At 36.7% G+C, this 25,939-nt stretch overlaps 1 protein-coding gene across 1 annotated transcript in view; it reads right to left on the bottom strand.

Annotated features, from left to right (window-relative positions):
• ASIC5 (acid sensing ion channel subunit family member 5) overlaps positions 1 to 23,993 on the bottom strand; it is a gene marked incomplete at both ends in the record, with an annotated part of 30,493 nt that extends 6,500 nt beyond the window's left edge. The window contains 8 exons of the mRNA XM_080796326.1: positions 432 to 600; positions 2,888 to 2,944; positions 5,491 to 5,638; positions 7,004 to 7,153; positions 9,595 to 9,720; positions 11,300 to 11,537; positions 20,925 to 21,231; positions 23,954 to 23,993. Coding sequence (XP_080652452.1) covers positions 432 to 600; positions 2,888 to 2,944; positions 5,491 to 5,638; positions 7,004 to 7,153; positions 9,595 to 9,720; positions 11,300 to 11,537; positions 20,925 to 21,231; positions 23,954 to 23,993 — 1,235 coding nt within the window. The remainder of the gene's footprint in view (positions 1 to 431; positions 601 to 2,887; positions 2,945 to 5,490; positions 5,639 to 7,003; positions 7,154 to 9,594; positions 9,721 to 11,299; positions 11,538 to 20,924; positions 21,232 to 23,953) is intronic.
• Between the last annotated feature and the right edge of the window lie 1,946 nt (positions 23,994 to 25,939).

Here is a 25,939-nt window from a genome sequence, read left to right as displayed (position 1 = left end):
AGGACAGTTACTTGAAATGTTGTGTGTGTCAGTTTCCTTGCCTGTAAAATAAGAATAATAATTTGTGCTCCACCAACCTTACAGTTATTAAAACATTCAAACTATGTGATACTCAGGTGAGGAATTTTCCTATTTTAAAGCATCAGCTGATACTCGTCAGCAGTGTTATTTTCCCCAGTCAGTCAACAAAGGTGAGATCATGAGCAAATTCCTCAAGTAGGCCTCATTTCACTTTTCACACTGTTAAATTGAAGGCATGAAAGACATGACCTTATCCACTTTTAAAATTCTAGATTTTCATGGCTAATTTCATGACGTAAGCCACTGCCTCCTTTGGTTGTTCAGAATTTTGTCTCCTTGGCCTTTAGAAGTTTTGAGTAAATAAAATGTTCCTGTTAGTTACAAATAATTTATAAGACTAAAGAGATTACCTGATATATTCCTGACTTTGATTTAATTTCTTCGAAAGATATTTCAAAGCTTTTTGACTTGGGAAAGTAGAATAAGAAATAGTAGCAGGATATTCTGTTTCTTCACAAGGAACAGGACAGCTAGAATTATGTGTTCCCATTGTGCATAATCCCTTATCTTCAATGAGGTCTGGAATGAAAATCAGGGTATTCAGAGAAGAGGACTACTCCATAGTTGGGAGGACAGAGCTATTACAAATTTTATCATTTTACTTTCAATGCTAAGAAAAGTGGCTAACAAGTTCTATCATTACTTTCTTGGCAAATGGTATTTATATTTTATTTAGATTTCAGTGTAAATATAGCAAAGGAGACGGAAAACGAAACATTTAGGTGTTGTTATCTTTTAAATTCATTGAGTCATTGGATTCTGATCTTTGTTAGAAATCAGAAATTCTTTCTCGAAAAGTCTCTGGGCTTATTTCCATAAAATAGTATCCATTTGGACAGGAAAACGTTGGAAAGTTGTTTATGTGACATTGTGTCACTCTGAGAAGAAATTTCAAACACAATCCTGAAAGCCAATGACGCAGGTTTAAAGTAAACTTACCCTTGGGTTTATCCCAAGTTCTAACTGAAATATGTGGCTGGGTGTTGAGGTTCTCTCGTACCTGTGGACCCAGTGACTTCTAAATCAGTCAGAGGTTCTCCGTCCTCTGTCTTCTCTAGACTTCTGTAGAACAATCAGACTATCTATGCAAATGTATACTGAAAAAATCCCCTACAGGAGGTGATATTTGTCTCCAGTGTTCCCCTGGACCACATCCCAGCGTCCAGTCCACTGCTCCCCACTCTTGGTAGATATTCCGGTTCTTATTTCCCTGTGGCTTTGTTACTGAAACTCTTTGTTCCTGTGAACCCTTTGTTCACCAAAACCCCCTGATTAATGATAAACTTTGGGCTTTTTTTTCCCCATAATCTAATGATACTCCTTTAGGGCATGACTTTCGCACACACCCTCTAGTTGATTACACTGGTTAAAACCACCATTCTTTCCCTCTACTCACACAGACACATCCACTCACACACACATACTCTCACAAACACACACTTGTCTGTGTATCTGCTAATCTTACAACACTCTCTGAAGAACTACATGCATGGTTTGTTTCCCCAAACTCTCTCTCCAGACCCCATTGGGAATAAGAAATTATAAGAAATTTGACAATGTACCTCCTAACTCCACTGGTCACTAATCTGACTTCTGCATAGTCAGCTTGGAAACTATTAAAAAAATATATGCGATCCCTTCTACCCATATCCTTTCCATGAGATACTTCACAACAACGGAAAAGAAACTGTGAATTTCTTTTTTTTTTCTTTTATTCTTTTTACATTTTTTTTGATTTTTAATTTTTTTAAGAAACTGTGAATTTCTATTCCTGGTTTACTGGAGGTATTTCCACAATGGGATAGAATAGCAAGTTTTATAGGAAAGTATATAATATTCCATTTTAATAAAAAAAACCCAGTGATTTAACTTCATAAATATGAAGCTACATATGTGGAAAAAAATAAAGGCAGACTATACTAGAGTGCTAATATTGGTTAGGGGTTAAGATAAACAATATGAAAGCAAAAAAAAAAAAATGTTGCTTAAGAAGAAACTGTCCCCAGTAAAGGTGGCATGTATGATTTTGATTTCATTTGCATAAAATTTTAGGTATGCCTATATATAACACATATGTATTTATATATGATATATGTATAATAAATGAATATGAATATATATGATATATGTATAATAAATGAAAGAATGGTTAGATAAATAAAGACAGTAATTCTCAGGGATGCAACTTCTACTGATTTCCGCAAGATTCGTCTCTGTTCTGCATGTTTGAACTCATCAAAATATGCATGCTTTATGTAATAAGAAAAATACAACAAAGCTATTTTGATTATACGAAAGTATCAAATTAAAAAAACATAAAAGTTAGAAAGAAAAATCAAAACTCTCTTGTTGTTACTTTGGCACTGAAAATATTTAATTCAGATTTATCTTGAAATCAGAGGGTTTTGTTTTCTTTGTTTTGTTTTACTGTGTCTATAAAAGCTACTTAATTTTAAGAATACTGAAAAACTCCCTCTTTACAATCTCTATTCTGTTTCATTTCTGGACTAGCTATAATATAATTTAATGGCTTGTATAGGGGCACCTGGGCTCTCAGTTTTTAAGCGTCTGCCTTTGGTTAAGGTCATGATCTCAGGATCCTGGGATCAGGCCCCACATCGGGGTCCCTGCTCAGTGTTGGGCCTGTTTCTCCCTCTTCCTCTGCCACTCCCCCTGCCTGTACTCTCCTGCTCTATCTCTGTCAAATAAATAAATAAAATCTTAAAAAAATAAAATAATGTCTTGTATAACTCTGAGCATCTTTCATATAAGTCCTGAGAATAAAGAAGTAAAGTAAACCACTTACCAAGTGTAGGAGAAACACAGTTGTAAAACTTTTGTAGGTCACATTCTATCCCATTTCCTTAAAAATAATAAGTGTAAACATAGAGACTTTATATTTTATGAAATAAGTGGTATAATGACAAAAATACCTTCCATCCATCCATCCGTCCATCCAACCATCCATCCATCCATCCATCCATCTGTCCATCCTTTTGTGAAACAAAAAAAGACAAAACAAAAACTATGCAAACATGCTAATATCTAAAGAAAATATACATTGGGAGGAAAAATAACAATGTTTTTATTTCCATGTTTCTTTTTTTCTTTGCCTATATACTAATTTTTAAAATGTAGCTTTGAAATTTACAATTGTTCTCACATTTATCATCTCATCTGTTCAAGTAGCTGCAGGGGAGTAGGGTTTGGTTCACCTTCTGTCCTTCTCCCTCTATCCATTGATTGATTGACTTTTATTTTTTACGGTATTAGTTGAAGGATGCACAACATACCGTGTACTTTCTTTTTCTTGTTTTATTTCTATTTAAATTCCAGTTAGTTTCCATACAGTGTAATATTAACATCAGGTGCACAATTTAGTGGTTCAACACTTAACATCCATTGATTTAAATATATATACAAAAACTCGTACACCTGGTGGGCTACCTTTCTAGTGGTCAGATAAGTATCAATATTATTAATCACTGGCTGTGGACCTTGAGAGGAAATTGTAAAATCAATATGGAGCAGAGCTGAGTTTGATCCTAGGCTGATTCTAAATCTTTAGTCATTGCACCTTAACACAGATACTTGTCTACTGCTATAACCCTTGTGGTCCCTAGGGTTAGTCACACTGTTTATTCAATGCTCTTCCAAATAACCAAGAGGGATTGTCTATTTACAAGTTGTAGATAAACTTGGCTTACTATGAGGATGTTTCTTGGTAAGGGAAATGAAAGAAGCAAAAAGAAAAAAAATCTACTTCCAGCATTAAATTTATTTAAAAAACTTCTCTTTTCCAAAGTATGCTTTGCTTCTTCCAATGATATTTGTTCCATTACAAAGAACAATGACATTTTGGAAACAATCTATATCCAAAAAGTGGATTTTTGGGATTGCCTTTGCAAATTGTTAATAGAGGTACTTTAGTTACTTCAGTTAATGTCTATAGATCTCAATTTCATCATCTATAAATAGATTCAGAAGGATATGTGAGGATCAAACTAAATAAGATATTTTTTTTTATTTATTTTTTTAAATATTTTATTTATTTATTTGACAGAGAGAGATCACAGTAGACAGAGAGGCAGAGAGAGAGGGAGAGAGAGAAGCAGGCCCTCTGCTGAGCAGAGAGCCTGATGCGGGACTCGATCCCAGGACTCTGAGATCATGACCTGAGCCGAAGGCAGCAGCTTAACCCACTGAGCCACCCAGGCGCCCTAAGATATCATTTTGAAGGCACTTGGTATATGCTAAAGTTCATAAAAATGCCATGCTTTGTATTTTATAGTTCATCTTGTCTAGTTTCTGGCTCATATTTGTTATGCAGTTCTATTTGCAAGGAGCAATTTTTAAATTTTAAACATTATAATACATCCACCAATTCAGATGTTTCCCCCCAGAAACTTTGGAAAGATAATTGGCCATGACAAATCAGATCCAGCATGAGCGTTTTACAGAACGACAGTTTCCAATAACTAGAATTCTGGAAAAAAGGAAGTGATGATTCTAAAAAGTCTAAGAAGCAATTTGTTAACTAGGCATGGCATTAGTCTATCTGTGTGTGAGAGATAGTGTGTGTACGTGTGTGCGCGCACCTGTGTGTGTGAGATGGGCCACAGCAGCCAATTTAAAGAGCCATACTGGTATTGCCTTTAACCCACTCTGTCTGTCTTTATATATTTGCTGGCCAGGGAGTATGAGGCAAATCTGAATAAAAATAACCAACATTCTACATATAGAATGTATTCTGTGTCAGGTGTGTTTCAAACCACTTACATGCTTCTTTCCTCTGTTGACAATCCTCTAAGGTAGGACACTGTTAGGATTCTCCCCCATTTTATAAGAAGTACAGAGAGGTTTAGTCTAAGATCATGGAGAGGAGAACTTGCATAGCTGAGATGAGCAGCCTGGTTCAGAGTCCAGCTCTGACCCACCCACTCTGCTCTATGGCCTTCTTCTGTGTTGGCTGCTGATGTCCCTGGCTCTGGAAATGTTCCAGATTGTTCGTAAAGGGAGCCTGGAGTTTGTTTGTTTGTTTGTTTGCTTTCTGATGATAAAGAAAAGAATTTCCCAGTAATGACATATTCGGGGTTGATTAACATTTTTATAGGTGATCTAATTTTTTTTTTCAAGTTGAGAAAATGGGGATGATCAATTTTAGATACTTAAGAGCACCCAATTTTACATCCTGAAAATAAGAATTGGAGAGTAACTCGATTTTCTTTTCTTTTCCGGAAATCTCTGGTCTGTTTCCATGATTTAAGATCTGTTGGTGGGGGTTATACGTGTCAAGTAGACGGCTTTCTGACATAGATTTCATAAGAGTGGAAAACAATTTTATGGTATGTTATTTTCCATGATTCAAGTTAAGTTTGCATAAGAGGAAATTTGTCATTCTTTATTTACCAGGAAGCAGAAAAGGTAAACATCCACATTGTTCTTGTATGTGTTGAGCTTTACATTCCTTCAAGCAACCAGAAGTGCTATAGCTACTAAAATTCTGTAGCTTGATGTTAGGATTGCATTCTCCCCAGGGATATTCTTGATGAACTGTCTTAAGAGAAAATAAACACGTGGCTCAGGAGGTATATCTGAGACAATCCACACATTTCCATTCCAACAAGAGAAGCTAATATATATTATTTTACTTTTCTCTTGGAACTCTTTGATTTTTTTTTAAATTGACTACATTTGCCTACATTGCTTACTCTTTTAGCCTGAAAATCCCCAAAGGTAAATATAACAGTGGTCCTTTAACACATATCCCAAATGCTCTGTACTTAAAGTGAATCAATAAAATCAGACAGACTGACTGCTCTAAATATTAAATCACATAAGAAAAAATAGTATCATTTATGGAAATAATATGTTAGCATATTCATAGGTCCACCCACAAAGCACCAACCAAAATGACAAGCAAAAAAATCTTTTATTGGGGTGCCTGGGTGGCTCAGTGGGTTAAAGCCTCAGTGGGTTAAAGGCTCAGGTCATGATCCCGGGGTCCTGAGATTGAGCCCCGCATCGGGCTCTCTGCTCAGCGGGGAGCCTGCTTCCCCCCTCTCTCTACCTGCCTCTCTGCCTACTTGTGATCTCTGTCTGTCAAATAAACAAATAAATCTTTAAAAAAAAATCTTTTATTGAGGACTTACTATGTGCCAGGCAATATGGTAAGTGGTTTTTAAAAAAAAAATTAAGATTTTATTTATCTGTTTGAGAGAAAGAGAGCACAGGAGAAGGGGCAGAGGGAGGGGGGAGGGAGAACCTCAAGCAGATGTCCCCCCTGAGCGCAGAGCCCAATATGGGGCTCCATCTCAAGACCCTGAGATCATGAGCTGAAATCAAGAGCTAGATGCATGGCCTACTGAGCCACCTAGGCATCCTGGTAAGTGCTTTCTTGACGTTGTTTCACTTAAATGTTGTAGTTACTATAATAACTATGAAAAAGAGGTCTTTTTCTCGGAGAGAGGAGATGGAATTTCAGGACAGTAATTAAGGAAATTGTAGAACAAGCGGCTGGCAAATGGGAATCCACCACACATGCCTGACTCCAAGATTCCTTGCTCTTCCCACTTATTTTTCTTCTTCCCAAAACATCCTATTGAGATAAAGCACAATTCAACAACTTGGGGTTCTCTTCATATTTACTGATCCTTTCCATTTCTAATGAAATTTGAAGTTACCTTAAATTTTCCAGGTTTCCCAGTTTTTATTTATATTGTACATGAGAATTCACTGATATTACTACATAGGTACCTCCTAGTAATGGGAAAGAATCTGAAATGAAATGAAATGTAAAACTTCCAGAGGTCTTCTAATGGCATGGCAGAAAAAGGTTTCTAGTGGAAGTAATACTTAGGTGTATATCCATTTACTACCCTACTTGACTCCGTCAGATTCTTCACCTTGTACATCTACTTACCTTGACTTGGCGGATTGTTACTCGGGCATGCATTCCTACAGGTGACGACAAGCCTAAGCCATCAATCTGTGGCACCTTCTTTGGTGAATGGATAACAAAAATGATTCCAGCATCAACAAAACCAAGGGCTGGGTCATCAGTGAATTCCTCCTGAAAGAGACAACCCCAAATTTTCCCCAGTGACAAACTGATATCAATTCTACACAAGTTCAAGATTTCATTTTATCTCATGATAGCATTTGACCTACTTAAAATTAAATATTTCCTAACAATATCCAATTTCTTTTTATATGCAAACTGAAAAATAACCCCCTAAGATGTACTTTTCATGGTTGAATCACATGTCAAGGAGTCAACAGTTTCCATAGATTACCTTCACCTTAGATGAATACCATAGAACATATCATGATTGCTAATTATCTGATTTCCCAGGGCGCTCTCTTCCCCTTGTGGTCTTTTAGTTGCTTCTTTCTTGCCTATTCTCTTCACTTTGTTTGTTTTAGAAAATCATTTGGCTCCTTTCTTCTCCGTGCAATTAAAATCTCTGGCCTTATTTAAAATTGAAATTCATTTCCCCCTAATAGTGAAGACTTACACTATATTTTTAACACCAGTGCTCATCAGTAAATCCTAGGCCAGATGAAAAAAATGAACCCTAAACTTGTGGTATCTTGTTATTAAAGATCTTCCTTGACTTACAAGAGATTACATACTGATAAGCCCACTGTAAAGAAGAAATATCATAAACCAAAAATGCATTTAAGACACCTCACTTACAGAATATCATAGCTTAGCCTAATCTATCTTAAACATGTTTAGAGCACTCACTTTAGTCTAGAGCTGGGCAAAATCATCTAACACAAAACCTACTTTTTAGTAGAATGTTGAATATCTTGTGTAATTTATTGCATATGGAACCAAAAGCGAGAACCAGAATGGTTCTATGGGTGAAGTATGATTGCAAGTGTATCAGTTACTTATGCTGGTGATAGCGTGGCTAGCTGAGAGCGGCCTCAGCCCAACATCATAAGAGATTGTCCCACATATCATTAGACCAAGAAAAGATCCAAATTCAAAATTTGAAGTATGACTTTGACTGCATGCATATCCCTTTTGCACCATTTGTGAGGTTGAAAAATTATAAGTGGAGACATTGTTAAGTCAGGGACTGTCTGTAGTTACAATTTCTGATTATAAGGCAAAAGAAAGGGCTTGGGAATATGATGATTTTTTCTGTGAATGGATCAACTGCATATGTAATTACACTTAATAAACATGCTTAATATTCTATTGGTAGCTCAGGACCCTGTTTCTCCTCAGCCTGTTATGACTCTCTAAGAAACACTCAACTGGCTAGTGTGGGCAAGTATTTAAGAGCCATTTACTTATGGAATATTACTTTGCATTTGCAAATTTTAATTGCATTCTAAAAATATTTGGGAAATTCTAGCTTGTAAAATTCATAATATAATATCTGAACAGACTATATGGCTAGTATTTAAATGTCCTGCAAATATAAATAAAATATAAGTACAAGTAAATATATATATATATATATTTCATAGATAAGACTATATATGTGTGTGTATATATATGCACACACACACATATACACATATACATATATGTGTGTGTGTGTGTATATATATATATATGCACTATACTGTTGCAGTACTGTGTTAGGATAAAAAGTATCTTGAGTGGGATACAAGAGGAAGTTATGAAACATGCCTTAAAGAAAAACTCTTTGAAATTAGCCCATGGCCTTATTCATTTGGATTGAGAGGTAGTATAGTTTAATGGGATTTGGGGAAACCAGGTTTACTTCTCAACTTCACATTAATCATATAACTTTGGATGCCTAATTTATCAGCATTTCAGAATCTTCATATATAAAACCATAATAATGAAGCAGAATATCTCTGAATGTGTAATATAAAAACAGTTGTGTAAGATATAACAGAGGAATTACTCTTGGAGGGGAGAGCTACACCAAGTACCCTTGAAAGCTGACAACCACTGTATTCCTAAGGTGTCTGGACATCTGCCTCTCAGGCCTAAACACTTAGACTTCTTGGACCAATTACAAATTTGTAGAAATTAGGCTTAAGCAGTCAATTTATACAGCATTCTTTATACAATGAGTATTTTTAAGTCATCCTTTGGACTATAGATTCCATGGTTTGTCAAATGTGCGTGCATGATTCCTTTCTAAAACATGTTACCTTTTTTACATAAAAGTCTTTCTAAAAATATTCTTAAAATACATAAAGTCATTTTAAATTAACTATCTACATTGTGGCTGAGAAACTTCTGGCTTCCTTATTTTGTGATATGAACATTTCCGGAGCCACGAAAATGATGGTCAGTAGTATAGTTAAAAATGTCCAGATTATGCTTCTAAATTTTAATTTTTTAATCTCTATGTCAATATTTGCATCCATAGGACTCCAAGCTAGGTTAACAAAAACTGAAATAATACCAACTGTGGGACCAATATGACAGGGCAAAATATTTTGATCAAATCTTTTGAAACCTCTGCACATTCTTATTTGTCTTGACCCCTGGCAAGGTTTAAGAAAATTCAGTACCTGATTGACATTGAAGAGCAAGCTTAAGCCTCTTCCAGAGACACTCACTTTTTTCTTTGCTTGAATATTTTCACCATGATTAAAAGTAAAACAATTTCCATATTCAGTGAAGACATGTGCAAAGTCCTCAATGTGAAAATGAACCAAATGAAATGTAATTAGTTAGGTATTTTGGAGACTTTTGAAGTTGAAGTTGTTCTAACTTTTAAAAAAATCAGATGTCTAAACAAGAATGAAGAAATATCAGAAAGAAGAGGTAATGTGGTGATTCTGGTTTGTGTTCATTAACAGGTTTTTTTTTTAATATGCTTGTGTCAATCTATATGTGATTATCTGAGATTTTTTATGTAAATAAACATGTTTTTAAAAATTATTTGTTGTGTGTTTAGTAAGGATTCACGGAAGCATGTATTCTTTCCTAGGGAGAAGGGTCTTATATCCTCTCTTTGAGGGCTGCCCCCGCCACCACTATTGGCATCCTCCAAATGCCAATACCGCATAGGCACCCATGTGATTAAAAACTGGGCCAATCTGAATATCCTATTCCCTCACTTCAGTAACTGGTTTAGGAACTGACATTTGTCCTACGCAAAGCTAATCAGTCTTGCACGGAATTATTAAGAGGATACTGGAGTGTTAACATATGATAATGAGAGGTGAGGGTTGTCAGCAATCATCATGGCTCTGTGAGAATTCACACAGGGAAAAAAACCAACGTGAGTCACGAGATAGAAAGAGAGAGAAAATGTTAATGATATTGTCAAAGTGTCTTGGTTGAACCTATTCTGAAGCCAGTCCTACTCTCAAGAGTTCCCTGTTAATTAACCTGATGCATACTTTCTACTCTTTTTTGTTTCCAGAGGTGGGTTTCTGTAAATTGCACCTGAAAGATTCCTGTCTAATACATGTCTAATACAAACTTTCTTGGTGACAAGTTTGAACATGTTGTTTAGTAAATAACAAGCAGCATAGAAGAAATTCTTCTCTACGTTAAGAGTTTGAAAAGGGCTTCATCTCAGCCAGATGTCTGTCAGGACTTTTTTTGGTCTGTGCGCTAAGGAAGCCTACCAGAAGGATAAGGAATTGTTTCTCAGAATCATGAATTTGTGAAATTTGCTTGGAATAACCTAGCAACACCTGTTACAGAACTGCTCCTACTAGAAGCATGGTGTCAGAGTCCCTACATATCCCTTTGCTAATAGTTTCCAGGGATATCCAACACTTTCTCTGAAACGTAGACTAATTATGTAAAGGATAAAAATAGGATGTTATGAGTGATTAGAGAAATATATGTAATTTGCACAGTCAAATGCTATGAAATGCTTTCTATAGCCTTCAAGCAAAAAAAAAAAAAATCTGAATGTTGGCTCCTTAATGATAATAAAAATGCTATCTTGGAATATGTTATCAAAGATTGGGAAATATTAAAATATTCCCTTGCATTAATTTTTTTTGGAGATTATCCTGCAACAAAGTTAATCAAAGATTTCTGTTCTCTAGCTTCTCTTACCTAACCACTTGGAAAAAGAAGTATGTTTCATGTGTATTCCATACCCCATGATGTCATAAGGCTGAACTAATGAAATAGCCTCTTTCAGCAAATTTAGATTGATTCTCTGTGGAAGTAAACTTCATCTCCATGTGAAACAGTACAGTGCAGTAGTTTATTATGTTGATGATATTTGAAGAAATATCAAATTGTTACCTGTGGGCCACATGGCTTTCCAAAAAAGTCACATTCCAACAGTGTGCTACTGTTGAGATAAAAACCATTTTTTTTAACAAACTCTGTAATGCTGAAGTTTTGATGACTTGCGAGAAAATCAATAGCATCTTTAAAGCCAGTGTAATTGGACCTGATTTCCTGAAGATGGAGAACTTTGTAGACAATATTCCATAAGAAAAAAATAATACCAAATTTGGCTGCAGCTTCTGTTTGGAACCTATTAGTAGGAAAAAAAGGCAATATTTAGAATAGCGAAGACTGTCTATTATCTAGAGGACAGACACCAAAATTCTGGGCCCTATCAGCTTCTCCAGCTTATCTAAAGTTATGTTCTCCTTCATTCATATAATACATTCAGGGAAAACTGAATTCCTAAGAGGTCTTTTCCACATCTGAAATCTGCCTTGCGTTTGTACCTGTCATTTCATTTACCTAGAAGACTTTACAGACCTAGACCTAGATACATCGTAATAGATCTTCAAGACCCAACATGAAGAGAGAAGTGGAAATGTAAAGTTGCTAAGAATATAGATTCAGGGGCCAAATTTCCTGGGTTCAAATCCCAGCTCTGTCATTGTGGCTTTGTACTCTGCCAAAGCGGTTATGTTGGAATTATTTTCCAACATCTTCCTTGTATATATCTGGTTACAATAGTAGAGTAAGAACTTCAGTCTCAGACGTACTTTGTGGTACATCTCCTGACTCAACTTGTTGATATGGGGCAACAGCCAGGACTGGAGCTCTTCCTGCTTCCTTCAGCTTCTTCAGCTCCCGGATCAAATCAGAGTGTGACCTGGAGAAGGTGCCAGTTCATCCTGTAGGTGGCCTACCCTACCGAGATCAGGGGTGGTGAAGAAGAGAGACACACCTTCCTAGTTCCTATTCCTTCGCTTCAGATCTGTTTTCCTTTCTGACTGTGATCTTGCTGATTTCAAGCCCAGCACCAGAAACAGAGGCAAGAGACTTACAAAGACTGCTTAATCAACCCCAACCTGTAGTGGACTTAATCCTTATACTAAATTTATTCTGTGTCACTCATAGGGCTCTTTTTCTCCAAGGAAGCCCTGATTGTTACAGCCAATGAGTGACTTCATCTCACTGTGACTCAGTTTTCTCACTTGTAAAATCAGGGTATGTTAGAAGCCTACCTTAAAATGTTATTTTGATGGTAAAGTTATTTTTCTTAAAACATTTAGAAGCGTGTCTGGAATATAGTGAAAGTTATATAAACATTCATGAAATTAATGCCTCCCATCACTGTCCAAGTATTTTCCTGGCAATTAAAGGAGAAGGAATCTATTCTCCCTAACTACAATAAGTAATCTGTGATTCCTTTCTTTCACTGAGCAATTTCCACATTGCCTTGTGTATAGTTGTTTATTTGCATACACTATATCCTTTCCAAAATATGATTAGTATTTTCATATTTTGGGTATAAAAAACCTTGAAACTGGACCAACACTCTTTGTTCAAATTTGTTGTTAGGAAACATAGAACACAGAGTGTATTCTCTCTTGCTAAGTACACAGAGCCATGTGGTGCTGGGTTTGTGTATATGTGACCTCACTCCTGGACTTCCTTTCTGTCCCAGGTTTTATATTTTATCTTCACTTTCTATTATATTTCATGTAATTTTGTTTTCTCCTAGAAGCCACATTAAACCCTTTCTCAGTCAAGGTAGAGTATACATAAAAAAAAACATGGAAAATAAAAAACACACCCAAACCAGCATCATATATCCTTTTAGAGGTGAGAAACTATCTTCATGGTCAGGTCCGAATAGAATCTCTTACTTAACCAGCTTTGAGCCTTGAAGGCCTGTCTTAAATCCACCAGCCCAGGTTCTAGATTCCTATGCATATCGTCCTCTGACTTCCCCTTTCCTTACAGACACTATGAACCCATGGTGGTATTCTACCTGATAAGAGTATATCCAAAAACCTTGCTTTTCTTGGTCAGCTGTGTTCCTAGTAATCTTTGAGGAGTTAACAGTCTACATTTGCAAGCGATTTGGGAGGGGGATCACAGTGGTAGCCCTAACTGAGGGATGGACCTTGAACTTCCTTCAGCTTTCCATCTCTCTGAATGATGACACTATGCCAGGGATCTGCTCAAAAACCCTGCAACTTTGGGGTTTCTACCCAGGCTGAGAGTCAATATTACTTCCCATGATGTTCACTGGATTCTTTTCAAACAACTATGCAGAGAAATGAAGTAATTTTCACATGTGTAGGAGGTATAAATACAATAGATAAAGAGGGTTAAAGGGAGGACATTTTAAAATACTTTTTTAATTGTGTTATGTTAGTCACTATACAGTACATCATTAGTTTTTGATGTAATGTTCCATGAATCATTGTTTTCGTATAACACTAGTGCTCCCTGTAATCCATGCCCTCCTTAATACCCATTACCAGGCTCACCCATCCTCCTACACCCCCCTTCTAAAACCTTTTGTTTGTTTCCCAGAGTTCATAGTCTCTCATGGTCTGTCTCCCACTCTGATTTCTCCCCCTTCATTTTCCCCTTCTCTTAATGTCCTCCGTGCTATTCCTTATGCTCCACAAATAAGTGAAACCATACGATAATGGACTTTCTCTGCTTGATTTATTTCACTTAACATAATCTCCTTCAGTATCATCCCTGTGAATACAAAAGTTGGGTATTCATCCTTTCTGATGACTGAGAAATAGTCCACTGTGTATATGGGCCACATCTTCTTTATCCATTCATCTGTTGAAGGACATCTTGGCTCTTTCCACATAGTGGATATTGTGGCCATTGCTGCTATGAACATCGGGCTTCATATGGCCCTTCTTTTCACTACATCTGTATCTCTGGGGTAAATACCCAGTAGTGCAATTGCAGGGTCATAAGGTAGCTCTATTTTTAAATTTTTGAGGAACCTCCACACTGTTTTCCAAAATGACTGCACCAATTTGCATTCCCACCAACAGTGTAAGAAAGTTCCCCTTTCTTCACAACTTCTCCAACATTTGTTGGTTCTTGCCTTGTTGATTTTTGCTATTCTAATTGGTGTAAGGTGGTATCTCAGTGTGGTTTTGATTTGAATCTCCCTCATGGCTAATGATGATGAACATTTTTTCATGTGTCTGTTAGCCATTTGTATGTCTTCTTTGGAGAAGTGTCTATTCATGTCTTCTGCCCATTTTTCGACTTGATTATCTGTTTTTTGGATGAAGAGTTTGAGAAGTTCTTTATAGATTTTGGATATCAGCCTTTTGTCTGTAGTGTCATTTGATAATATCTGTGGGTTGTCTCTTTGTTTTGTTGACTGTTTCCTTTGCTGTGAAGAAGCTTTTGATCATGATGAAGTCCCAAAAAGTTCATTTTCACTTTGATTCCCTTGCCTTTGGAGATGTGTCTTGAAAGAATTTTCTGTGGCCAATGACTAAGTGGTTACTGCTTATGTTCTCCTCTAGGATTTTAATGGATTCCTGTCTCACATTGAGGTCTTTCTTCCATTTAGAGTTTATCTTTGTGTATGGTGTAAGAGAATGGCCCAGTGTCATCTTCTGCATGTGGCTGTCCAGTTTTCCCAGCACCACTTATTGAAGAGATTGTCTTTCTTCCATTGGATATTTTTTCCTGCTTTGTCAAAGATTAGTTGACAATAGAACTGAGAGTCCATATCTGGGCTCTCTATTCTGTTCTGTTGGTTTATATGTCTGTTTTTGTGCCAGCACCATTGTGTCTTGGTGATCACAGCTTTGTAATATAGCTTGAAATCAGGCAATGTGATGGCCCCAGCTTTGTTTTTCTTTTTCAACATTTCCTTGGAGACTTGGGGTCTTATCTAGTTCCATATAAATTTTAGGATTGTTTGTTCCAGCTTTATGAAAAACACCATTGGTATTTTGATTGGGATGGTGTTGAAAGTATACATTGCTCTGGGCAGCATAGACATTTTAACAATGTTTATTCTTCTGATCCATTAGCATGGAATGTTTTCTTTAAAAAAAATCTTTATTACACCATAATAGTTGAGACCATGAGGGTGATCTAGGCAGATGAGCTAGAGTTAATGGATAAAGCTAGCAATATTTGGAACAAAGAAAGTAAAAAAAAAAATTATGAGACATATTGTTCAGTGTAACACCAAAGTGTCTTGCTCTGAGTGTATTTTTTACTTAAATCCAAATTTCTAAACTGAATTTCTAAACCAAGTCTATTCTTTTAGAAATCTTGCTTAGTTAGAGTTTGCCTTACTCTTTCATTTAACATATGCTGGTAAGAGGCTAAGAAAATAGTAATAAGAATGTGTTGCTTTGTTTCAATAAGTTAATAATTGATAGCCAGTTAATTAATGCATATGCTAATGCCTCTAACTACACATCCCCAGATTTTGTGACCCAAATGCATACGTTTCATCTAATCTCCAAATTGATGCTTGACTCAGACCTTCATTGGATCCCACCAAAATTGATCTAAGTCTAGCATGTGTTAACAAGAAATGCATATTTTGCAGATCATTTTATAGAAAGGAAAAATAGAGAAGAATGTCTGCTGTTTGGATTCTCCTACGAGAAAATTTAAGTATCTTATAGTACTCTATGAAAATCAAATCTTTAAAGATTATTTATTTATTTATTTATTTGACACACAGAGATCACAAGTAGGCAGAGAGGCAGGCAGAGAGAGAGAAGGAAGCAGGCTCCCTGCTGAGCAGAGAGCCTGATGTGGGGCTGGATCCCAGGACCCTGAGATCATGACCTGAGCCAAAGGCAGAGGCTTTAATCCACTGAGCCACCCAGGCGCCCCTGAAAATCAAATCTTTGACACGTGTCCATTTCATATTTGTATAAGAGTCATGATTTTATCTTTTATTTTAAATCCCTGGGGCCCCTGTATGGCTCAGTCAGTTAAGCAACTGCCTTCAGCTCAGCTCATGTTCCCACAGTCCTGGAATCGAGCCCTGCATTGGAGTCCCTGCTCAGCTGGGAGCCTGCCTCTCCCTCTCCCTCTGGCTGCCACTCTCCTACTTGTGCTCTCTTTATCTCTCTGTCAAATAAAATCCCTTACCTCATATTTAAGCAGTAGGTTTGGAATAAAAAAGAAGCACAGTGACTACTGTGAAGATAAACAGAACTCAAGTTATTCATTCTAATGCAATAGCTCAAATAACATCCGTATTCACTCTATCCCATCATTATCTCTGGTTTTATTCTTTATTTATTTTATTTCTGTGTTTAATAGAAGAAAACAAATTTCAGAGGTGTGTTTTTCCCCCCCAAATATAATATAATGGAAATCCATGATTAATTTTATGCTGAAGATAGTTTAGTGAACATGTTTGACACAGGAACATCTGAGAGTCACTAGAATAGGTCCCACAGGAACAAAACCAAAAGCAGTCTTGAAATTCCTGGAATTTATTGTGAGGTGTGATTTTTATAAATCTCTGGCAAATGTATCCTGATGAGTTCAAGTCACTGTTTTGTGGGAAAGAAATTTTCAAGCTTAAAATTCGTAAGTATTTTTCAGTCAACTGCGAATGAAACAATACCAACAAGTCCAGCTGTGTTGAATATTGAACAAGAATATATAAAGAAGGCAATTTTGATGAAACCATTGACAAATTTGCAAAAGGCTGAAAAATGGAAGCTACAGTGCTATAATTATTCATCACACTGACAGACCCAAAATAAAGGTCTTTCTTTTTATTTCAAAAATATATTAATCTTAAAAATTATCAGTGCATTATTTCTTTCCTATTTTTGTACTATATTTACTTAATTAAAAATTTAGAACAAATACATATAGGCCATTATTGCTGTATGTTTAATTTCATAATTGTAACTGAAAATAATTTTGTTATATAAAGGAGGGGAATGTTACAAAAATTATCTACTCTAGGCTGCCATATACATTGTACTGGCCCCTGGTACCCATGGCAAAAAATAAACCCTTCCTGGGCACCTGGGTGGCTCAGTTGTTGGGTGTCTGCCTTTGGCTCAGGTCATGATCCCACGGTCCTATGACTGAGGCCTGCACCAGGCTCCCTGCTCAGTGGGAATCCTGCTTCTCCCTCTCCCACTCCCCCTGCTTGTGTTCCCCCTCTCTCTGTGTCTCTCTCTGTCAAATGAATAAACAAAATTAAAAAAAATTAAATCCTTCCTAATAATCTGAGATCCCTTGGTAAAATTTCCTCAACTCAGGAATTGATTCCTGCTAATAAGGTAGTTTAGCAAGAGTACAGATATTAGGAGCGAATAGCAGACATCTTTTTCAGTCCCTAACTAGTAACTTTAAGGAAACTGCAATGGTACACCTTACTTTCTCTCATGTGAATTGGAGGCAATGCAGTTTAGAATAATGGTCTTCAAACTGGGATGTGTATAGACCTGAGGATACGCATGCACAGACAATTTTAAGGGAATAAATTTCCAGATCTTCAACTTTCACCTAAGGTTCAAAAAGAGACTGCATTCACAATTGTGCTTTTCCCATTTATGAAAGACTTTTTACCTGTCACCCATCAAATCTTAGCCTATAATAATGCATTCTGGTGTCTGTTAAACTCAGGGCTTCTAATAGACCCATACACAATTAAATTGTACCTTACTTCAGAAAAGACTCTAAGAATTAATCAAGGCTCCTTAAATTTTTCTTGCTTTGTCATGCACATATTTCTGATTAGGGTGAAGCTTGGCGTTAGACACAAGGTGTTTGAGCCCTTGCTAGGACTTTCTGAATTGAGAAAAGCTATAGTGGGGCATCTTAGCTCTTTCCACTGTTTGGTAACTGTGGCCATTGCTGCTGTGAACATTGGGGTACAGATGGCCCTTCTTTTCACTACGTCTGTATCTTTGGGGTAAATACCCAGTCATGCAATCGCAGGGTCATAGGGTAGCTCTGTTTTTAATTTCTTAAAGAATCTCCACACTGTTTTCCAAAGTGGCTGCACCAACTTGCATTCCCACCAACAGCATAAGAGGGTTCCCCTTTTTCCATATCCTCTCCAACACATGTTGTTTACTGTCTTGGTGATTTTTGCCATTCTAACTGGTGTAAAGCGATTATCTCAATGTGTTTTAATGAATGAACATTTTTTTCATGTGTCTAGTAGCCATTTGTATGTCTTCTTTGGAGAAGTGTCCATTCATGTCTTCTGCCCATTTTTTGACGTGATTATCTGTTTTTTGAGGAGTTCTTTATAGATCTTGGATATCAGTCCTTTGTCTGTCGTGTCATTTGCGGATATCTTCTCCCATTCTGTGGGTTGCCTCTTTGTTTTGTTGACTGTTTCCTTTGCTGTGCAGAAGCTTTTTATGTAATTAAAAAAAAAATACTTTCTTCTTTCTTTCATGTGGTAGGAACACTCAACATGAAATCTACTCTTTTAACAAATCTAAGTGTAAAAAACAGTATTGTTGATTTAGGTACAATGCTGCCCAGCAGGTCTCTAAAGCTTCTTCATCTTGTACAGTCATATAAACTTTATGCATAATGATTTCTAACTCCCCAGTTCTGTTCCCTTTCCCTCAGTCCTTGGCAACCACCATTCTACTCTTTGGTTCTATGAATTTAATTATTTCAGATACATCACAAAAGTGGAATCATGTAGTATTTGCCCTTCTGTGACTGGCTGATTTCATTTAGCATAGTGTCCTCAAGGTGTATCCATGCTGTTTCTCATTGCAGAACTTCCTTCTTCTTTAAGGCTAAATAATGTATCAGTGTATGCACATAACACATTTTGTTTATCTACTTATCTATCAATGGGCATTTAGATTGTTTCCACATTTTAGGTATTATGAATACTGTTGCAATCAGTATGGGAATGTTAGTATCTCCTTGATATCTTGTTTTAAATTCTTTTGGATGTATACTTAGAAGTGAAATTGTTGGATTATATGGTAAATCTATTTTTAATTCTTTGAGAAGCCTCTGCACTGTTTTCCATAGTGGGTGCTCCCTTGTGCATTCCCACCAACAGTGTATGAAGATTACAGTTTCTTCACATCCTCACCCACACTTGCTGTCTTTGTTTTTGTTGTTGTTTTTGGTTTTTGGTTGTTTGTTTTGTATTTGTTTGTCCGTTTTAATAATAGCCATCCTGACAGGTGGTATCTAATTGTGGTGTTTGTTTGCATTTCTCTAATGTTTAGTGACACTGAGAATTTTTTTTCATATACCTGCAGGCCATTTGTATATCTTCTCTGAAGAAATGTCTATTCTAATCCTTAGTACATTTTTAAATTGGGTCATTTAGTTTTATGGGAATTTTTGTTTGTTTGCTTTTGAGGTATAGGAATTCTTCATATTTGGAAGATTACCCCTTAATGATTGCTTTTTCAAAAAAAAAGAAACATATATATATATTATTTTCACCAGTGATGATTGTTTCTCTAAAGAGAAGGTCTGTGAAATTCCTCATACTACCATTCTCAAAATAGTATATACATTTTATTTTAATAACAGTTCTCTTCAACTAATCTTTGCTTGTATTAGAACACAGACCCTTTAACATAGGCAATAGTACTGAAAATTTCTGGGCGGGAGTGGGGTTGATTTGCTTTTACTCTTTGGGACCTTGATACACACCTTGACACATATCTAGCAGTCACACAAACGTGCTATAATATCCAGGACATATGGAACACCTGTCTGAGGAAGATTCCAGTAGTGAGACAAAATGGTGTATATATTATCTCATCTAATGTAACAGCAAACGTGTAGATAATATTATATAGTTATAATTTATACATACAAAAGTTGAATCTCAGAAGATTGATCAGGGGTGGTTCTTAGGAAATCAACCCCCCCCCACCGAAAAATCCTACATGTGACCTTTCAGCCTCATCCATAGGCAAATATAGGGTATTCTCTGGAAGGCCTCAAGGGGAACAGCTACGCTCCTACAGGAGACTTAGTGTAGTTGTTGAATTGCTATTTTCTGGAGGGAGTTGTAGTTAAGGACTCAAGAATAGCAGAGCATTATGCCAAGGGCCCTGAGCTCAGGGCCCTGTGTGACTGCACAGGTCCCAGGTCTGTGAAGCTGGTCCACCTCTGTTGTATTAAGGGTCTAATCACAAATGCACTGGAACATTCCCTGTCTCCAAATTACTTTTGTACCGTGGTTCTCTCTTCAGGTTCTTCCTCATCTCCACCTAGAAACTGCTATTAAGCACATGTCTAGGGCATCCTTGATACTTGGACTTCCATGACATCCCGGACACAGACTGTCCCTTTTGCTATTAGAGCAATGACCATACATGTTGCATTGGGACTGTATATGCTTCTCTCTCTCTCTCTCTCTCTCTCTTTTTTTTTTTTTTTTTTTTTTTTGCTAATTAACAAACTCTTTAAGTGCAAGGATCCAGACTTTTACATTGATCTAGCCACAGGGTTTGGTGTGATGTCTAGTAAATAATTACAGAAAGAAAGATGGAAGAAAAGAAAGAAGAAACCAAATAAGCTTCTTTACCCTTCTATATTTGGGTTTTTAGGTATAATTTAAGAACTTGATGGCTTTAGGTACATTAACTATTACATGATAAAACTCTATTGTCAGTGACACAAGAAAGGTTATATGAGCAATGTTATAGAGACTTATTACTACTTAAAGAAGAATTTTTACCTGTTTAAATTGCAAAATGTCACAGCTGGGAAGTCGATCTTTTCGACATACTGAACCTCTATGGACGTCGTTGTGGGCCATGTGAAGTAGTTGACCAAGCGACTGTAGATCTGCCATACAACGAGTGAGACTGAGCCCAAGACTACCACCAACCAGATCAGCTTGCGAATTTTGCTCTGGTTGCGAACGATGTTGTGCACCCCATGAAAGGAAGTGGAGAGGGCAAAGTCATGATCAAACTTCTTTCGATCAGTGGGAGATGGCAGCGGTTTCTTTGAAAGGCATAGCTTTATCTTTTCCATGAGTCCTTAAGTTTACCAAAATATTGAACCAAACAAAAGTAGTGAGTCAGAAATCCTTAATGCTATCTGTGAGAAACACAACTCTAAGAAGTTCAAACAGGTTACCCTTTTCAGGTTGGAATACATCAATATTCAAAGTCCACCTTGGGTTATCAGGTAGTAGAAGTATTGATGGCATGGGTCTGATCGAATGGGTAGCTTGAAACTCATAATCTTCAAAAAATTAGTTCTCATTTTTGAAATACAATTTCTCGGGGCACCTGAGAAACAGACCGAAGTCTGCCATCAGCTCAGGTCAAGATCCCAGAGTCCTGGGATCTGGTTGGGCTCCCTGCTCAGCAGGGAGTCTGCTTCTCCCTCTCTCTCTGCCTCTCCCTGCCACTTGAGTGGCCCAAGAGTGTGCGCTTTCTCTCAAATAAACAAATAAAATGTTATAAATAAATAAATAAATAAAATACAATTTCTCGTTGAAGAATCACAAGGTCCCTTAGATGTCATGAGCACAACAAAGCTAATTCTTCTGAGGGTAATAAGTGGGATTAAAAGGCACCCTGAACTTCAATTAATTTGAGTCCTACAGTAACGTATTGTGAGGCTGAACTTCTGTAGCTCTATATGCTTCAAAACACGTCTATTTTACTTCAGCTGGCTAATTTAGTCTGGAATATTTAAAGTTGTGTCATCAGTGAAGCAGTATATTTTCAGACTCTTGAGAAAGTGAATTCTTTCTAAACTATCAATAATCAATTAACTCATGTTTATTTATATTGATTGATAAGGACTGATAAAGGTAGACCATATTTGTACCTGGCAATATATAACATATTCTGAATTTTCTGTTGGTTTCACTTGTTTTTATTTTCTGCAGAAGACATGGAGAATTTCTTTACTGAAGGAAGGCTGCAAACAGCTCAGAGAATGATGGTTTTTGAAACAGAAATACCAGGTTCCTGGTCTACACTGTGCCAGGTTCCTTAATCTTTCTAATATATGGCTCCTCTTCCATCGGATGGGAGAACAGTCTTCGCTTCATGAGTTTGTTGTGAGTATTAAATAAGATAATACTTGGGGCTGGCTTTGCACATCATCTGAACCATGCTAAGTACTCAATTTGTCTTAGCTATTTTTGTTATTCTGCTAATTTAGTAGTCAGTCGGCAAATGGCAAAATAGTAAGGGATTTTTAAACATTGAGTTCTTAAGGGCCTCACAAATGTCATAATTAAGTGAATTGACTTTTATATTTTTTTGTTTCAAGAAGCATTATTTCTGTCATTTGATCAGCATCAATTTATTTCTAAAAGGTTTCAAGTGTGGCTTATCATTTTTTAAAGATATTATTTATTTATTTGACAGGCAGAGATCACAAGTAGACAGAGAGGCAGACAGAGAGAGAGGGGGAAGCAGGCTCCCTGCTAAGCAGAGAGCCGGATGTGGGGCTCGATCCCAGGACCCTGAGATCATGACCTGAGTCGAAGGCAGAGGCTTTAACCCACTGAGCCACCCAGGCACCCCAGTGGCTTATCATTAAATCATGATTTAATTCTTCATAGGTCCCATCAATTAGTTGAGCTTACGTCATGATATATAAAAGGTAGTTATAAATGTTTTCTAAGGGACTCCATTTCATTTGCAGAGTGTTAGGACAGAAATACAAATTATGCTATGATTATTTTACAGACTGTACACTTAGCAGGAAATTTTGTATTCATCTGATTAGCTCTAATTTAGAAGAGATTTTGTAATATTCCAATATTCTGTTGTTTTTAGTATTGAATTAGGTAATGTATATATGAAGTAACTGACACTGTCCCTGAGCAAAACCGGAAATATAAGAAAAGCTGTTGTTATTATTATTCCCTAGCAAAATAAATTTAACAATGTTATTTCGTGTATTACTTAGTCATTAGTTACAAACACGAAGGATTGACCTACAGAAGGACAACTCAGTCTCTGGGCATCTGGTACCCTTCCTAGTATAGAGCCCAAAGCTGTTAGAAGGGGAAGAGTAATCTAGTGACCAGTAACTGGCCAACCAAAGTATTGCTGTTTGCAAGAATTACCCTGAAAAACATGTTTTAGGCTTATCTATTGAAAATCAGCTTGTTTAATATAGATCTACTCCTTGACAATTGCTTTCGTTTTACTGGCATATTCTTAATCATTTGCTAAGGTTTTAAAAGAGTTTTGTAAATAATTATTATTGTACATGAATGAAACAAGGTGAAATATTACCATGAGGAAGTTTGATAAATGGCTTTGCAGGCAGGCATAGCAAAGAAACGTCTTACTTTCCTGACTGAAGTAAACACTACGTAATTATGCCAAGTGGCCCTTGCATTGAACACTGATCTTTAGAGAAGCATTTTGAGGAACATCAAACACTGTATTTTATTTATTGCTGTATTTAAAAAATAAAACTTGTAGGCACATGATAAATAGAACCCCCCCCAAAAAACCCCTGAAAGCACACACAAAAAAACCTGAACAAAATAAAACCAAAAAATAGATTCTAGCACATAGCAATATTTTAAAACTATTTTTGCTTGACTCCCTCATATAAATTGTTTCTTTCCTATGTAACAAAAACTGTGTTACTCATATCCAAGTAATATTGGAAATCAGACTTCCCAAATGAAAAAAAAAGTAATCCCGCTTTCCCTTGGCTAATGTCCAGCTTGTAGGAATGAACATGTTAACTGCTCTGAGGAGTTGAGTCCTTACCCACCTTTCTCAGGGGATTCTTTTGGTCTCCCAATCTGCTCCATTCTCAAGTTCAGCATGCAGAGTCCTTGGGGTATATCCAATTTTCACCAATAACCATATTCATTTTGTGGCCTTTATATAAAATACAGCACTTGAGGTTGTAAAACATGGGGGCAATTTAAATGTTTGTGTTGCTATGTTTTGTCTCATTAAACGCATAATCTGCAAACCAAAAATGCTGGCAGAACCGGCTATGGGTATTTATGGACTGTTGAGAAGCCATCTCAGAGTGAAACCAAAAAATATAATTTGGAAATCGTTTTCTCAGAATGGAAGAGAGAATCCTGACAGAAATCTGTGGTTTTAGAACCACCCCTGAACTGCCTAGTGATGCACCTGGATGAGAATCGCCTTTGCTTTTGTTTCTCTCTCTCTCTTTTTATACCACTCTGAATCAAAATGCAGTTGAAATGAAATTTGGGGCGTAAAGGTGCCTTTTCCTGGTTGAAGTTCTTTCTTTGTATACAAATGAAGCTGTTTTAAACAGAAATAGTAATCAGTGAAAATGACAAAATAAGACATTAGAAAATTTCTCCTCCAGAAGTAATAATTGCCAGAAGCATGCAAATTCGATAAAACACAAAGGCCAATTATTTGTTCATATTAACATTTTTGAGAAATTACTAGAATTTATTATTTTAAAAAATAAACTGGAAAATACACATGATTGTGTTTAATGGCACCACCTGTTGACACAACGGAGGAACTGCATGTGTCTCTGGGAGCCTTTCAGAGTTGCCATAGTGTTTTACAACACTGACCATTAACCTGATTAGATATATTTTATACATATTTCCTTGGAAACTCAGTACTATAAGTTAAAACTAGTGTTATATGGAAGCAAACTAAAAAATTTCAAGGGATGTAAATGAAAGTCCTGGAGTGACTTCCCCAACAAATTAAAGAGTTCAGGAAGAGGGTCAATCTCATGATGCATAGATTTCTCTGTGAAAGAGCTCTTTTTTGGGATTACATTACAACCTCAGCCAGAGTATTTTAAAATTTGGTTATTCCTGAGAGGAATCACAGCTGACTTACCTAATCACCTTCCCTACCCGTTCTGACTCGTTTCTTCATCTTACCATCTTTCCAGAGCTGCTGGGGAGCTCTCAGATGAACCAGATAACAGATTAGAGTGCTAAGTAGGCCTAATTTTCAGTTATCCACTGTTTCAGATTTTTTTAAATTTAATTTAATTTAGGTTTTTTTTCAGTGTTCCAAAAATTCATCATTTATGCACCACACCAGGCAGAGTCATTAGCTGATTCAAGAAGGGAACAGACTGGTAGGAAGTGGGGGGCAGTCCAGAAAGAACAGGTCAGGTGGAGAACAATAATAAAGAGGGAAGGGAGAGGGATTCCTGTGTTGGTGGCAGTGGGGGTGAGGGAAATAAAATCAAGAGAAAGACAGTCTTCCAAAGCTATATTTCATCTGCTTCATGATTTAACCAAGGCTTGGAAATAATTACCAATTTTCTTTTTATTTATTTATTTATTTATTTATTTATTTATTTTAATTTACTTATTTGACAGACAGATCACAAGTAGGCAGAGAGGCAGGCAGAGAGACAGGAGGAAGCAGGCTCCCTGCTGAGCAGAGAGCCCGATGTGGGGCTTGATCCCAGGACGCTGGGATCATGACCCGAGCCGAAGGCAGAGGCTTAAACCACTGAACCACCCAGGCACCCCTAATTACCAATTTTCTTAAAGTTTCTTCACATTTTCACTTCCACTTCATTTCCTCTTTCTTGGTGCCCATACCTTTAGTTAACTTCCTCCATGATGCCTTTGTGCATTAGAGAGAGAGAAAAAAGAAAAAAAAAAAGAGTGAAACAGAAATGAAGGCAAGAAGGCAAGACTTACCTTTTTTTTTTTTTAGGGGGGCGGTCTTTTACTTAATAAAGAAGAAAAGTTCTTTTGTATTTGCTCAAACTCATCCCTCTCTTTTG

This window comes from Martes martes (assembly GCF_963455335.1).
Source record: "Martes martes genome assembly, chromosome: 2".
NCBI classification, from domain to species: Eukaryota; Metazoa; Chordata; class Mammalia; order Carnivora; family Mustelidae; genus Martes; species Martes martes.
The sequence above is the reverse complement of the archived record's forward strand: the minus strand, read 5'-3'. Positions and strand labels throughout refer to the sequence as shown.